This window comes from Polypterus senegalus, chromosome 10 (assembly GCF_016835505.1).
Source record: "Polypterus senegalus isolate Bchr_013 chromosome 10, ASM1683550v1, whole genome shotgun sequence".
NCBI classification, from domain to species: domain Eukaryota; kingdom Metazoa; phylum Chordata; class Cladistia; order Polypteriformes; family Polypteridae; genus Polypterus; species Polypterus senegalus.
In genome coordinates this window covers 177,751,634-177,766,089 of record NC_053163.1, presented here as the reverse complement: position 1 = coordinate 177,766,089, position 14,456 = coordinate 177,751,634, and the positions used below count along the sequence as shown (strand labels likewise).

The following is a 14,456-nucleotide window of genomic DNA, read 5'->3' as shown; positions in this document are numbered from 1 at the left end:
ACTTGTGCCAGTCTTTGTCGGCAGGTGTGTCCCCAGGTATTCCACAGTGCAATTCAACGTACTGTAGGATCTCTCTACATTTTATACCCATCCATTTTCAGAACCCGCTGATCCAGATGAGAGTCATGGGGAAACTAGTGCCAGTCACCGCAAGCATGGGGAGCAAGGCAGGAACAAACCCTGGACAGGGCGTCAGTCACACACACAGGCCAACTCACCTCAGCTACAAGTCTTTGGTCAGTGGGAGGAAACCCATACAGACACATGGAGAACATGCAAACTCCACGCAGGATGTGAACCCTGGTCTCGTTTCTGCAAGGCAGCAGCACTACCCCCACGCCACCTTCAGCATATTATTGCAGCAACAAACATGTCCGGCAAAGTATATTGGAGTAAAGGTACAGCAGTGAAGTAAAAGTAGGCAGAAAACTGAATACTTGAGTAAAGTAGAAATAACTCAGAACATACAGAAGTACAGCATTTCTGCTTCGTAACTATATAACATGGCATCCTAATTGTGATGTGCCCTACTTTTAGCAGGAAAGTAGGTATAAACTAACAGAGTTGCGCTTCAAACACCTATCTCAAAGTTTTGAATCTTTACAATTCTCTGCACAGCTCTGAGCAAACCAACTCAACTCCTTCTGTATTAATATGTATTATATATTGCATTCATTTAACTATATTCCAGAATAAAGGTCCAGTATAAAATATTGATTTATTAAGAATCAGCCCTGTATAACAACCATTAAAGAGGCCTCACCAGGGGACCTAGCAACCCTTGGGAATCTCATGGCAGCAGCTATATTCTTTAATAATGGAAAAGTAAGTCTGGTTACCATTATTAAATACATAAATCAAGTTAATTTATAGGTTATGGTAACCAGATAAGAATTTGTCAATTAGCGTTAGTAGAAAAAATATTTTTAACATGTGCATTCTTAAACTGTCACATGATCTAATGCCCGTCCTTCACTGCAACAGACAGCTGAACTCAAGGAATTTGACTTCTCTTTCTTAATATCTGAGAAAATGCTTTTTTTTCCTTGTGGTATATCTGCACATCCAGACTGACATTGACTTTCAAAATACAATATAAGAGCAATTTGAAGAAGCAGCATGAAGTACGGTGGGCTGTGGGTATAAAAGTTATTGGCATAGGATTCCTACTCACCTGATGGAGTTATATGTCTCCAAGAAATGGAAGGCTCTGGTTTGCCTTTCGCCTGACAGAAGAGTGTCACGTTGCTGCCTTCGTTAACCACAACGTTGGGAGAGATTTCGCATATCTTTGGGGGAACTGTAAAGAAACAAACCAAAAAAAAAAAAAATTAAATCATGAATTTTAATTATCTTAGATAAAGTGCTGCTGCAGGATAAAAGTGCTTAAACAGACAGCTTTGATTACAGCCACAACCATATCATAGTGAGATGTGTGTTCATTTTAAATCTCAAGCACAATCTGACAACAAAACAAACTCTAGAAATCCCCATCACTCCTTCATGCAATTATAGACTTACTCTTGATAACAGAAATGGTGGGCATCTCTGAATGATAATGTTTGCAGGGTTTGTCCTTTCTTCAGGTACCCTGAGGTGCAACTCGATGAAGTAGAACAAGATGACCAGACACCAACCCACTTATCCCAACAAAAAGGCCTCTTGAAGCATCGGGACATTGTGGTGAAGAACATTGGGGGTCTGTGGCAGTGTGTGTTTTAGTTTTAGAAATAGTGTAGCAGCTCAGGCTTATGGGTATGGGGGGCACTCCATGGGGTGTTCAATGGGAAGGTGAGCTGATTGCCTGTTAAATGCAGGAATAATCTCCTCAGCTGTTCTCCACTGACATTCTCTAAGTGCCCACAAGATATAAAAGGGAGAAAAGAGATCGGAGGAGATGACAGAGGTGAATCAACTAGAAGAAGGGAGGAGGCATTGCAGTGGAGAGGAGGCATGGCAGGTGGAAAGAAACCCTGCGCAGAGCAGTGGTGCTCCAGTGGTAGCGTTCATAGCAGAGTAGCAGGAGCAACAAATGAGGTCCCAGAGACAGTAATGGGACAAGGAAGCAGGGCATGTGGATCCCCTCGGATGCGAAGGAAGGAAGAGGTGACACGTTCCAGTGATGATTGACCACGTTTTCCAGTGTGTGTCTTCTGCCATCTGAGCAGACCCTAGGGGAGAGCAGAACAGATGTGGATGTGGATGGATGCACTGGGGCTCAAGTTCTGGGGAGAGAACTGTGTTTTAAACCTTAGTGTTAACCTATTTATTGGATTATTGATTTCTTGGGATTTTAACCTCTACAAAGACACTTTCTTTATCATATTATTTATTTACTAGCATAGCAAAATGTCCGTTTATTAAAAGGAGCTTAATGGTACAATGGCATGTCCTTCTGTTTCGACCTCATTGTGCATTTATGAACTTCTGTTCCCCAGATATGCGTTACATCACTCTTTCTTTGGGCATCTTCTTTCCTTTGTCCGGTGGACATTCTAGCTTTTACATCCATTTTTCTTTTTGAGTCTTATTGTCTTTGTTTATTGGACATTCCATCCCTCTTTCTTTGTGCTTTTTGTCGACTTTCTTCAACCGACATTCCAGTGCTGTTTTGGACACCAGAGAATAGGCACACAGAAATACGCTGCATGGTTAACTGTCTTACAGTGGCCACCTGCCTTTGTTCAATGGACATTACCAGATTACCAGATGACATTATGCCTGAGAATGTACACCGGACAGGTGGACATTTTATAGCCTTATACATAGAGAGATAAAAGAAGGAAGCACCACACTTAAATTTGCACGCTACTCCGCAGCAACCTTTGCTTGTTACACATCCTAATTACACTAGTCCATCCTCAGTTCATGAAGTCATAGGTTAAAGAGGAATATGCCAGTTGTGGGCAACCAGGCATCGCAGACATCATTTAGAAACCTGTTAGCATTTTGGAAGAGAAGAGAGCGTGTTGTGCTTTGTAGGAAGGCATGAAAGATTTTGTAAGGTAGCCAGCAGAAAAGACGCAATCAAAGTACAAAAACAGCTTGAATATTAGGAGATCGGGAATACAGCAGCCAACACCAAATCACAAGACAAGAATAAGACTAGAATATATCAAAAATAAAAGGTATTTAGCCAGCAGGTTATTAAACAAAGGAAACAGCAAGAACTTGATCTTTATTGAATCCGTGAACTTGGACGTGAACACACTTTTATTTCTATTGTGTTGTGAATGTATAGCTCTCCATCTCAGAGGACACAGGAGGTCAAAAACAGCGGTGGACACATTCTAAAAATATTTCACAACAATAAAACTAAACTCTAAAGTGAAAAACTAATTTCATTGTCAAAATCCCAGGGGTAGAAAACCCTGAAATCAATTGCAAATTCACACAAAAAGGGCCAAATGTGAAAAATATAAACTTAAACAAAATATCCTATAGAAGTCTGTGAAATTAAATTTTTGGTTCTTTACATATTTAAATTAAATGGGATTATCCCGTGTTATTACCCCAATTCTTTTCATTGTCCCCCAAGTTAAGTCACAGATTTATGCACATTTTTCTTAATAACACATATGTAAAAACGTGAACAAAATATCTATACTAATAAAAGGCAAAGCCCTCACTCACTCGCTCATCACTAATTCTCCAACTTCCCGTGTAGGTGAAGGCTGAAATTTGGCAGGCTCATTCCTTACAGCTTACTTACAAAAGTTAAGCAAGTTTCATTTAGAAATTCTATGCATAATGGTCATAACGGTCGACAATGTCCGCCATGTTGAACTTTCTTATTTATGGCCCCATCTTCACGAAATTTGGTAGGCGGCTTCCCTGCACTAACCGAAACCAATGGAAGTACTTATTTCGGTGGTATGATACCACTTTCAGCCGCCATATTGAACATTTCAACGGTCTTTGTTACTTATGGGCTCATCTTCAAGAAATTTGGTACATGGGTTCCCAACGCTAACTGAATCCTACTTACGTACATATATACGTCCATAGCCTGCAGCTCGGTCACCGTGTGAGGCGGCGGTCCCCCATCCCAACACCTCCCATGTTGTTGGCTGCCTGCCTATATAAGACCGTCCGTCGCTCCAGTCTCTACATTCCCTTCCTTGCTTGGCCACGGGATTCATGTCTCCCTGCTGATAACTACAGCCTTTTTATTTAATCCACTGCTTCTCCGCTGTTTTATTGTTTGTTTATTACGATTATAGTTATTGTTTAGGTATTTTAGACTTACTTTACATTGTTCAGGTACCCATTTCCTTTATCATTCCAACCGTACCCCCATTAACATGTCTATCGAGGTGATCACTATCGATCAAAGAACTGTCACTTACCGAGTGGTTTCCATGCCCGGAGATGGCACCTACCTTTTCCATTCTCTGTGTTACATATTGCACGGCCATATCAGGCTCACTCTTGATATCCGGAGGAACATTGTGTCTTATGTATTGAATGACTGGGACAGGATCAAGGTGTGGACTGATGACGGTATAGGAGATAATTATACTACACAGGAGCACTGTGCTTAACCCCTTCACCTATGGATCTGCATATGAGTTGATGGCTGCTGGTGAATTGTTCGGTTGTCGCTTTCAAGTGTACCGAAATGGCCAAATATTTTACACCTTTTGACAACTGCCAGTGCCTCTTAAACATCTTAGATTCACAGGTGACGATTTCAGTAGTGGACACTGTGATGTTTATGAATGTTTAAACTCTCAAAAGCTGGATGTGAAGTTATCGATGAAACCGGTTGTGTGCTTACAACGCTTGACAGATGCCGAATGTCACTTCAACACAACAAATCCTGCAAATACTGTCGTAATTGAAACAAACCATGAAACTCAAACCGATCATGACAGCAGCAATCCAAGCTGTGAGATTTGAGACAAGATTACTGTTCACATGGCCAACTGTACGTTGCATGCTCAAGAGTAAGCTCAGCGCACAGCTTGGTCTTATTACAACTGCAGGGCCGAACTCACAATGTGGTATACAAAGAGATCCTTAACAAATAATTATTGGTATATTTTCCCTCAGTTTAAAAAGGTTTAATTTTCTTCTTAATAAAAATTTAGTAAAAAGTCAGTACTTCGCCGCTGCGAAGCGCGGGTATTTTGCTAGTTAGTATATAATCATCAAGGTGTTTATTTTCCTTTTAAGTGTTGCTCAGTCATTCTCAAGCTATTTAATCCAGCGGTCTTGAACTCTGGAGCGCTATTGTGGTGTCAGGTTTTCATTTTAACCCTTTTCTTAATTAGTGACCAGTTTTTGCTGCTAATTAAGTCCTTCTCCCTTCATTTTAATTGTCATGTTTTTTAAGATTCAGTCTTCAGAATTGCTTCATTTATTCCTTAAATGGCATCCAAACTGAGATGTGAAGTGAGATAACAGATGGCCAGCTAAGTCGGGGCCTCAAACTCCAACCAGTTTCTTAATAAGAAGCCGATTCTTGTTGTTAATTAACTCTGTTATTTTATTCAACGGCTTGCTGGTACTCTCATTGTGCCACAGCAGACATTTTCAGAATGGTTCATTTTCATTTTTCTAAGAACAACATTGAAATGATTTGTGGACCTTAGCAGATCAACATCCCTGAGACCTTCACCTTGCTTTATTTTCAGATATTGTATGATGGACACAGGTTAGCCGGTCACATGTTGGCTTGTTTGGTATCTCATTATCGTTTGGCTGCTAATTAAGGAAAAAAGAGACAATTAAGGGATCTGAGTTTTAAATAGCAAGTCAATTGAAATTTAGACAAAAGAAGTTAATTAGCATCAGAAAATGGTCACTAATTAAGAAAAAAGATAGAATGAAAACCTACAAAGACAGTTGCGCTGCAGGACTGGAGTTCAAAGCCCCCTAGCTTACTCCAAGGCAGTGTTATGTGGGCTGGAATCTTTTATGGTAACGCTAAACGCAAGGCAGCCATTGAGGTGCACTGCCCTATCACGTACGGTATGAGTCAGGCAATAAATAAAATCTGAGGCATCGGGATCCTTAAATAACTTTGTGATATGTCAAGAGCTATCTAGTCAACAAGCTGCCACCTTCATAATGAAACCCTTTTGCTAAGTGTCATATAACACTACATGAAAAACGGAAGGAAAAAAAAATAATAAAAAGTTTAATGAATGGAGTTATTAACCCGATAGTAGGTGGAAGCCTACTTCCAGTAGTTTCAAATTTCCATCTCTTTGGAGCTTTCTTCATACACCGGATTTATAAAATATTCAGACCTCTTCACTTTTTCACAATTTTTATGCTGCACCATTGTGCTAACACCTTAGAAACTAAACTAAAATATTCAATTGACACAAATACTCAGAGCATTTAGTCAGAACTTAGCCCCTTTGGCCTGAGATTCCAGCCTGGAGTTTTCTTGGGTTTGAGGTAACAAGCTTCACACCCCTAGACTTGACGATTTTTCTGCCATTCTTCCCTGCAGATCCTCTTAAGTTCTGGCAGGATGGATGGAGACCATCATCGGACAGCTATTTTCAATTTTTTCTAGGGATATTCGATTAGGTTTAAGTCCGGGCACTGGCTGGGCAGCTGAGAGTTGAACCTTACATTCTTGTATCATATTTACTTTGTACGTAGGGTCACTGTCCTGCTGGAATGTTCACCTTTTGCCCAGTCTGAGGACCAGAGCGCTCTGGAACAAGTGTTCATTAAAGATATCTCCATACTTTGCTCTGTTTGACTTTACCTTGTAACGGTTGTCATGAATATGTGTGGGTGTCACTGGCAGTTGGCACCTTTCCCTAGACCTGTTATGGACGGAATGGCTAAATGTGCAGGGCTGGCCAATGGTTCATGGGGAATGAACTGTAAGGGGAGGAGCTGCCCAAATGTAAATCGGTGAAGGAGGAGAAGAGAGCACCAGAGTCAAAGGAGAAGCAGACGCCACCAAAACACAAGAGGGAAAGCTACTCAACTCTCTGGAAAAAGTCAGGTGAATCCGGGTTCATTTTACAGGACAATAATAATTCATTTATAACTCAACTTTGCTTTTGCTGGTGTGCTTCTTTATAGTGATGGGAAGTGAACGAATCATTTTTCGAGTCATTTCATTCAATTCTCTTTCCGGCTCAGACTGCATAGGTTAAGCGTATGGGGCTGTCACGTGATGAACAAACGACTCGAACTCGAAGACTCAAGAGATGAACTAATCAATTCTGTTTCCAGCTCAGACTGAGTTGGTTAAGCTTATGGGGCTGTCACGTGATGAACGAACGACTCGAAAAACCAGAAGACTCGAAACAGGTGAATCAATTCCAATACAGAAACTATAGGAAGTTGCGCAAATGCGCATGCGCGTCTGAACGAATCACTCCCACGAAACGACTCGTTCTTCCCGAGTCACATTAAAGATTCGTTCAAAATGAATGAATCGTTCAAGAACGACCCATCACTACTTCTTTACTTGTGGTGGTTTAGTGGGAAAGTAGTGTTGGTCGCTCGCACCCTGGATCATTTCTTTACTTTTTTTCTTCTTGCTGCCACTCTAGGACGGTAGCACATATTATAATCGTACTAGCTTATGGAGTGGTACAACCTTAATCCTGTTTAGTCTTCCAGTCCCTGCAGCTGGAAAATAACCGTACAGCATGATGCTGCCACCACCACGATTCACCTTTGGAATGGTATTGTGCAGTGGGGCCTGCTTTCCTTCATACATGTTGGTTTCAATAGACCAGAGAATCTCAAAGTGCTCCTCACAATTTTAGAGTCCTTTCAGTGTCTTTTTGCAAACTCCAAGTGGGCTCCCATGTGCCTTTTACTGAGGAGAGGCTTCTGTCTGGCCACATTGTCATAAAGCCCAGAGAGAGTTGCAGAGATGGTTGCTTTCTAAAAGCTTTTCCCATCTCTAGACAGGTTCTGCACAGCTCAGCCAGGGTAACCATCGGGTTCCTTGTCACTTCTGTTACTACAGCCCTTGTCCTACGGTTGCACAGTTTGTCCAGGTGGCTATCTTTAAGTAGAGTTATGGTTGCTCCAAAATTCTTCCATTTAGGAACTAAGGAGGCCACTGTGCTCTTGGAAACCTTCAATGCAGCATGAATATTTTGGCGAGATCAGTGACCACAGGCTAAGAGATACAATCCTGTCTCTACAACAACAATTTATGTACAGAGCTCAAAATGCTTTACAAGGCGTCAAAGTAATAGTTATAAGAAAATTAAAAAATATTAAAATTAGATAATAATATTGAATAAATACTACATGTAAAACAAATAATGCACACTTGTATAAGACAGATATACACTTAAGAGAAGTAGAGTTTGTAAATTTAGTCTTGGTCTCTAAATGTGAGTCTGAAGAAAAGGACAATCCTGTCTCTGAGCTCCTCACGCAGTTTCTGTGAAAATCCAAGTACATCACCCCAGTTCTGATGTCTCTACACTGGTTACCTGCCATTTAGAATTGACTTTAGAATATTGCTTATGGTTTACAAAGTCTTAAATAATCTGCTCCATCCTATATTTCAGAATGTCTTTCACCTTACATTCTAATTCGTAACATGCTTAGATTTCCAAGAGCTAAACTTAAAAGAAGTGGTGAGACGGCCTTCTGCAGTCATGCACCTAAAATCTGGAATAGCTGACCGATAGAAATTCACCTGGTTAATAAAGGTGGAGCACTTTAAAAATTGACTAACTATAGCTCAGTGGGCTTAATGTGTCTCACAGGTAAATTATTGGGAGCAATTATTAAGGAGAAGATCAAGCAACACTTGGCAAACACAGGACTTTTAGGGAAAGGTCAGCATGGGTTCAGATGAGGGAGGTCATGTTTTACTAATATGATGGAATTCTATGAGGAAGTAACAGAAGGAAGCAATCAGTGTGAAACAAAAGGATATTATTTATCTTGATTTTCAGAAAGCTTTTGATAAGGTGACACATAAGAGGTTGGTCATAAAACTAAAAGAAGTGTTCAAGGTTTGGTGCATAGATGTGTGCAGGATTGGCTGAAGCATAGGAATCAGAGGGTGATGGTGCAAGGAACCGAATCAGAATTGAATGATGTTAAGAGTGGTGTACCTCTGGGGTCAGTGCAAGGGCCACTGCTATTTTTAATATACATAAATTAATTGGATAGAAGCATAAATAACAAGCTGGTCATGTTTGAAGATGATACCAAGCTCAGTGGATTGGCACATAATCTGAAACCTGATGAATCGTTACAGAGGGACCTGGACAGCATACAGGCTTAGTTAGAGGAAATTTAGTGTAAGTAAATGTAAGGTTACATATTGGAAATGAAAATGTTAGATTTGAATATGCAATGAGAGGTTTGGAACTTAAATATACCCCTTTATGAGGACTTAGATGTTGTAGTGGACTTTCAATGATGGATTGAAGGCCAGAGGTCCACATGACCATCATCATCTAATTCTTCCACGTGAAGCCTGAAAACCATGAGGATTGATTGAGATCATTTATGTTCGATAGAATGCCTAGAGGGGGCTGGGTGGTCTCGTGGCCTCAGAACCCCTGCAGATTTTGTTTTTTTTTTTCTTCAGCCCTCTGGAGTTTTTTTTTTTGTTTGTTTTTTTCTGTCCTCCCCGGCCATCAGACATTATTTTATAACTAGCCATGTGCGTCCAACTACGTTGCGCGTGTTAAAGTTGTCTGTGAAGGGCTCCCTGTTTAAACGTGGCTGCCAGTCGTGAACTGGGCCCTTCTTCACACAGCATTATGATTTTTTCTAAGGGAAACAAAATTACAAAAGAAAACCCTTGTATATTGATTCGATAGGAACGGCCTACTCTGAATCACTGTCCGGATAGTAATTATGTGGTAGTGTGGGAGCATTTCTGCTTCTGTCCGTTCATAGTCCATCTCGTTTTCATGACGCTATCGTTTCCTCTCACGATGTCTTCTTAACCTTTCTCCAATCTCGCAGGTTTCTTTGTGGCAATCCAAAGAGTAAGGCAATATACACGGAGCAATGGTTATAAAAGGGGGACACATAGGTATCCAGGCTCTTTAAAGCATAAATAGGGATCACTTCACTGACATGTAAGCAAGCCACGGTACAACTGTGAGACGCGTAGCACTCGCCGGCTACAACGTAACAATAATAATTTTCGGAACGTGCTGTTAACGTTGTCATTTATTTTACCCACTGTCTTTCTTTCATTCATATGTTACATAGGCACGTACCTTTTATCTTCGGCAATCTCATTCTCTAACCAGGCCTCAGGAGTTAACCAGTGTAACACTGTCCACCACCCCTTTCATTATTCCGGCACATTGTTGATATCCGTGAGTAACAACAACATACTAAACTGGAAGGTGGTCTGCGCATGCGTGGAATTCGCGGACAAACAAAGATCAAGATCTAAATCAATGATCTAAATGGTTAATTTAAAGCGCAACAATTTGTTTAATTTGAATATCTGTGTTTTGAGGTGTGACTGGCGTACTACAGTCTTCAGTAGTATAAGCCTGGAGGAGATTCTTAATGCAATGCCTATGTTTTAGCTGTCTCTCTACTGCCATCTAGTGCTTCTTCTTCTAATTCATTCGTGGACAAACAAAGATCAAGATCCAAATGAAGATTATATATAGAGATTAGTTAATTAGTATTGCCTACATTTATTTTTATATTTTTTCTTATTTCTTTCTTCATCTTGTAAAGCACTTTGAGCTACATCATTTGTATGAAAGCAAGCTCTAGAAATAAATATTGTTGTTGTTTCTTTGACCTCATGGCTTGGCTTTTGCTTTGATCCACAATGTGAACTGGGGGGACTTTCTATAGACAGGTGTGTGCCTCTCCTAATCATTTCCAGCCAATTAAACCCACAGAAGGTGGACTTCAAACAGTGATGAGCAATACAGTTGTGTCAATATGATATCTCACTTTTTCCATTTTTAACAAATTTGCAAAAATTTCTAACATCCTGTTTTCATGTTGTCATTCTGGGTTATTGAGTGTTACTTGATGAGGGAAAAAAATAATTTAAACAATTTTGCCATAAGGCTGTAACATAACAAAATAAGAACACAGTGAAGGATTCTGAATACTTGATGAATCCTTTGAATGCTTGTCGGTGACACTGTGTTGTGTCTCAACTGACGTTCACATTTTGTTTCTGGCATTTTGCATGAGACCTTTATGGTAATATTCTCTGTGGCTCCCTATATACAGTACCTGGCACTAATGTGTTTTCTGTAATTAAATCATAATTGGATACCGCTTGACCAAATTAAGAAACCAGGTGTAGATACTGTGATGGCCAGCATGCATGGGTCAGCATCTCGGGTGGGATGTTGCATGATTCTTTACGTGGCCTTACTGAGTGGCCAAGAAGAAAGGCAGGCTGCTCCCTGCCTTTGCGAGGAGGTTAGCAAACTTAGAACCAATATGCTGGTGTCCCAACAGGGCTGGGCTGAGGACCCTTACCTTGCCTGAAAGTCACTGTAACAGAGAAACATGGGGAGGACGCCTGTTTTGGTCTATTTACTTCCCCAACCAACAGCGCCGTTTGGGGGTTGCAAGTGGGGTGACCGCCCCAGGCCCCGCACCTAAGGGGGCCCTGCTTTTGAGGTCTACGTGTCCCGTTCGAGCGGATTTGTCAAGTTATATTCTCCAGGAACACTTTTAAAAACCCTCATCAAGGTCAAATTCCTAACATGTACATCTTTGAAAACATTTCATAGTACAAATATTAATGAACAAAAACATGTATTGCTAATAATAACCGGCTGACATGACATCAACGTGAGTTATGACTACGACATCCTGCATATCGAGACTCAGAGGATACTTGCTATTTGGGGACTTTTCTAGAAGAGGCCCTGCTAATTTCCACATGACACCGCATTGCATTTCATGGTATGAATTATGAATTGCACTTTTTTAATAGGTTATATTGTTATATTTTATAAAGTCTGCGTGTTTTCTTGCAAAAATTTAGCTGAATACTGTAATGAGAAAATCTGGTGTATGTTAACATTATTTTTATTAAATTGGCTCACAACTTTATACAGTCCACACATTCCAGTAACAGTGTTTGACGTAACCGGCCCCACCTGGGGTTGGTCAGCCCGAGGCCCCCCACACCCCTAAGGCCGCCTCTGCTACCACCACCCATATTACAGCAACCCTGGGATACAATACCCATACAGAGAGTCGCAGGGCTCCATGGGTGGTACCAGAGTGGTACTCTAGGGATCTGTGAGGAGCTTCTGCCCTGGCAGTAGAAGTACTCTTGGTCCATAAAAGGAGGTGCTCTGCCTCAACTGTAAGAGTTGGAGTCAGGTGGAAGTGGACAAAACTAGGATGTGAGGAGTGGAGAAAGAGAAATGAGAAGCAAGAGAAAGGAAGACTGAGAGAACTGTGATTCTGCAAACCTTGTTAAGAAACCTGTTTGGAGGTATTTCCGAAATAAATCATTTATTTACACCGGGGACTTGAGTTTGTAGAGTTGAGTTGAGTCGGGGAGTTGGAGTGTTGTAACACCCCCCAACAGGTCACAATGCTCTTATGACTGAATTGTGATTGGAAGACTCAGACCACACTCGGGTGATCAGATGTGGGTAGTGACCACCTTTAAAACAAGAGTAAGAGCAAAGCTGGTCTGAACTGCACAGGGAAGACAAACAATCACGATGTGAACGCAAGGTGCACACAAGAGACATATTTCAATGGCAGTTTTAAATGTCAATCATAATGTGATCATAATTCAAGTAAATAAATCTCTCATACATCACTCGTAAAACAAAAGGTGGGTGCTTTTGCTAAGATTTTAAGAAGTGTTTTTTGAATATTAATTGATGAAAAGTGCCCACGCTTTTATTTTACGAGTGATGTATGAGAGACTTATTTTTCACTTTTTAGTACACTTTTTAACTTAATATAAGCGTGGCTTTGAAAAAGTATTTATATATATATATATATATATATATATATATATATATATATATATATATATATATATACATACATATCCACATATATATATACTGTATATAGCAAAATCCCCGCGTTTCGCAGCGACGAAGTGCTGCTTTTAAATTTTTATTAAGAAGAAAAGAAAACCTTTTTAAACTGAGAGAAAATATACCAATAACTATCTGTTAAGATTCTCTTTGTATACCACGTTGTCAGTTCAGCACTCCGGTTGTAATATGACCAAGCTGTGCACTGAGATTGCTTTTGAGAATGCAACGTATGGTTTTGTCCAGGAGAAAAGCAATCTTGCCTCAAATCAATGGCGACCTTTTGTAGGGTGTGTCCCTGAGACTTATTACTTGTCATCGTGAAGCAGAGCCTTACTGGAAATTGGAGGCATTTCAATTGTAAATGGGAGATCAGAGGGTATAACGGTGATGCGAGGAATACATTCAGAGTGTGGTGCTCTGCTGTTTATTTGTGTAGCTGCCTTCACACAGCTTCTCCACCGCTTTATAAATGAACACGATATAAGGCCGTCGTTTCTCCTTGCTTCGCGGTTCTGTACTGTTTTATTGTTCGTTTATTACAATTGTTATAGTTATTGTGTAGCTATTTGAGACTTACTTTTTCTGTTCAGGTACCCATTTCCTTTATTTAATCCGCGGCTTGTACTTTATTTTTTGTTCGTTTATTACGATTATAGATATTTATTGATTCCCTTCTTTAGCTGACTGCCTGCTCATATAAGGCGCTCCGCTGGTTTTTTGTGAAGCAGCCTTTACACAGCTTCTCCGCTGTTTAATAAACGAACGACATATAAGGCCACCCTTTTTCTTTGCTTCACCAAGGAAGCTGCCCTGTTTATTTAATCCACAGGTTCTCCGCTGTTTTATTGTTCATTTATTACAATTGCTTTAGTTCTCTTTATATAGCACGTTGTCAGTTCAGCACTCCGTTGTAATATGACGAAGCTGCGCAAGCTCACTCTTGAAAATGCAACGTATAGTTGTCCAGGAGAAAAGCAATCTTGCCTCAAATCAATGGCTGTGGAGCTCAACTCGGAGCATATTCTTTTCCTACCTTGTCAATTGTGTAATGCGTTTTTTGAACAGGTTTGATGCATGAAAGTGATCACTCATACTGCGTTCAGTCAGTTCACGTGAGCTGCTCTCTTGTGTGATGTTGCGATGTCCACGGCTTTATTTAATGTTAGCTAAGACCCGGCACTTAAAAGTTTCTCGCTACAGCAATTTTAACTCCATTACAAAGTGATCCAAAGTCTCGTTTATACCTCGTGTCTTCTCATTTAAATTGTATCTCGCGAATAAAGTATTTGTTGAAGGCATGACAAACGACAGCGTGAGTGTGTCTATAAACTTAATTTAAACTTACGGTTTACACCGTGCTTTGTTTCCACAGTAGCTGCACTTAAGAATAAGCTTGTATGCGTTTTTCTTCAGCGCTCTTTTGGAGCTCTTCCTTGTTTTCTACGTACTGCGTTCACAGTCAGTTCACGTGAGTAC

At 40.4% G+C, this 14,456-nt stretch overlaps 1 protein-coding gene across 1 annotated transcript in view; it reads right to left on the bottom strand.

Annotated features, from left to right (window-relative positions):
- The window catches only part of LOC120538322 (neuronal growth regulator 1-like), a 238,603-nt gene that overhangs the window by 130,334 nt on the left and 93,813 nt on the right, over positions 1–14,456 (bottom strand). The window contains exon 2 of the mRNA XM_039767784.1: positions 1,175–1,300. Coding sequence (XP_039623718.1) covers positions 1,175–1,300 — 126 coding nt within the window. The remainder of the gene's footprint in view (positions 1–1,174; positions 1,301–14,456) is intronic.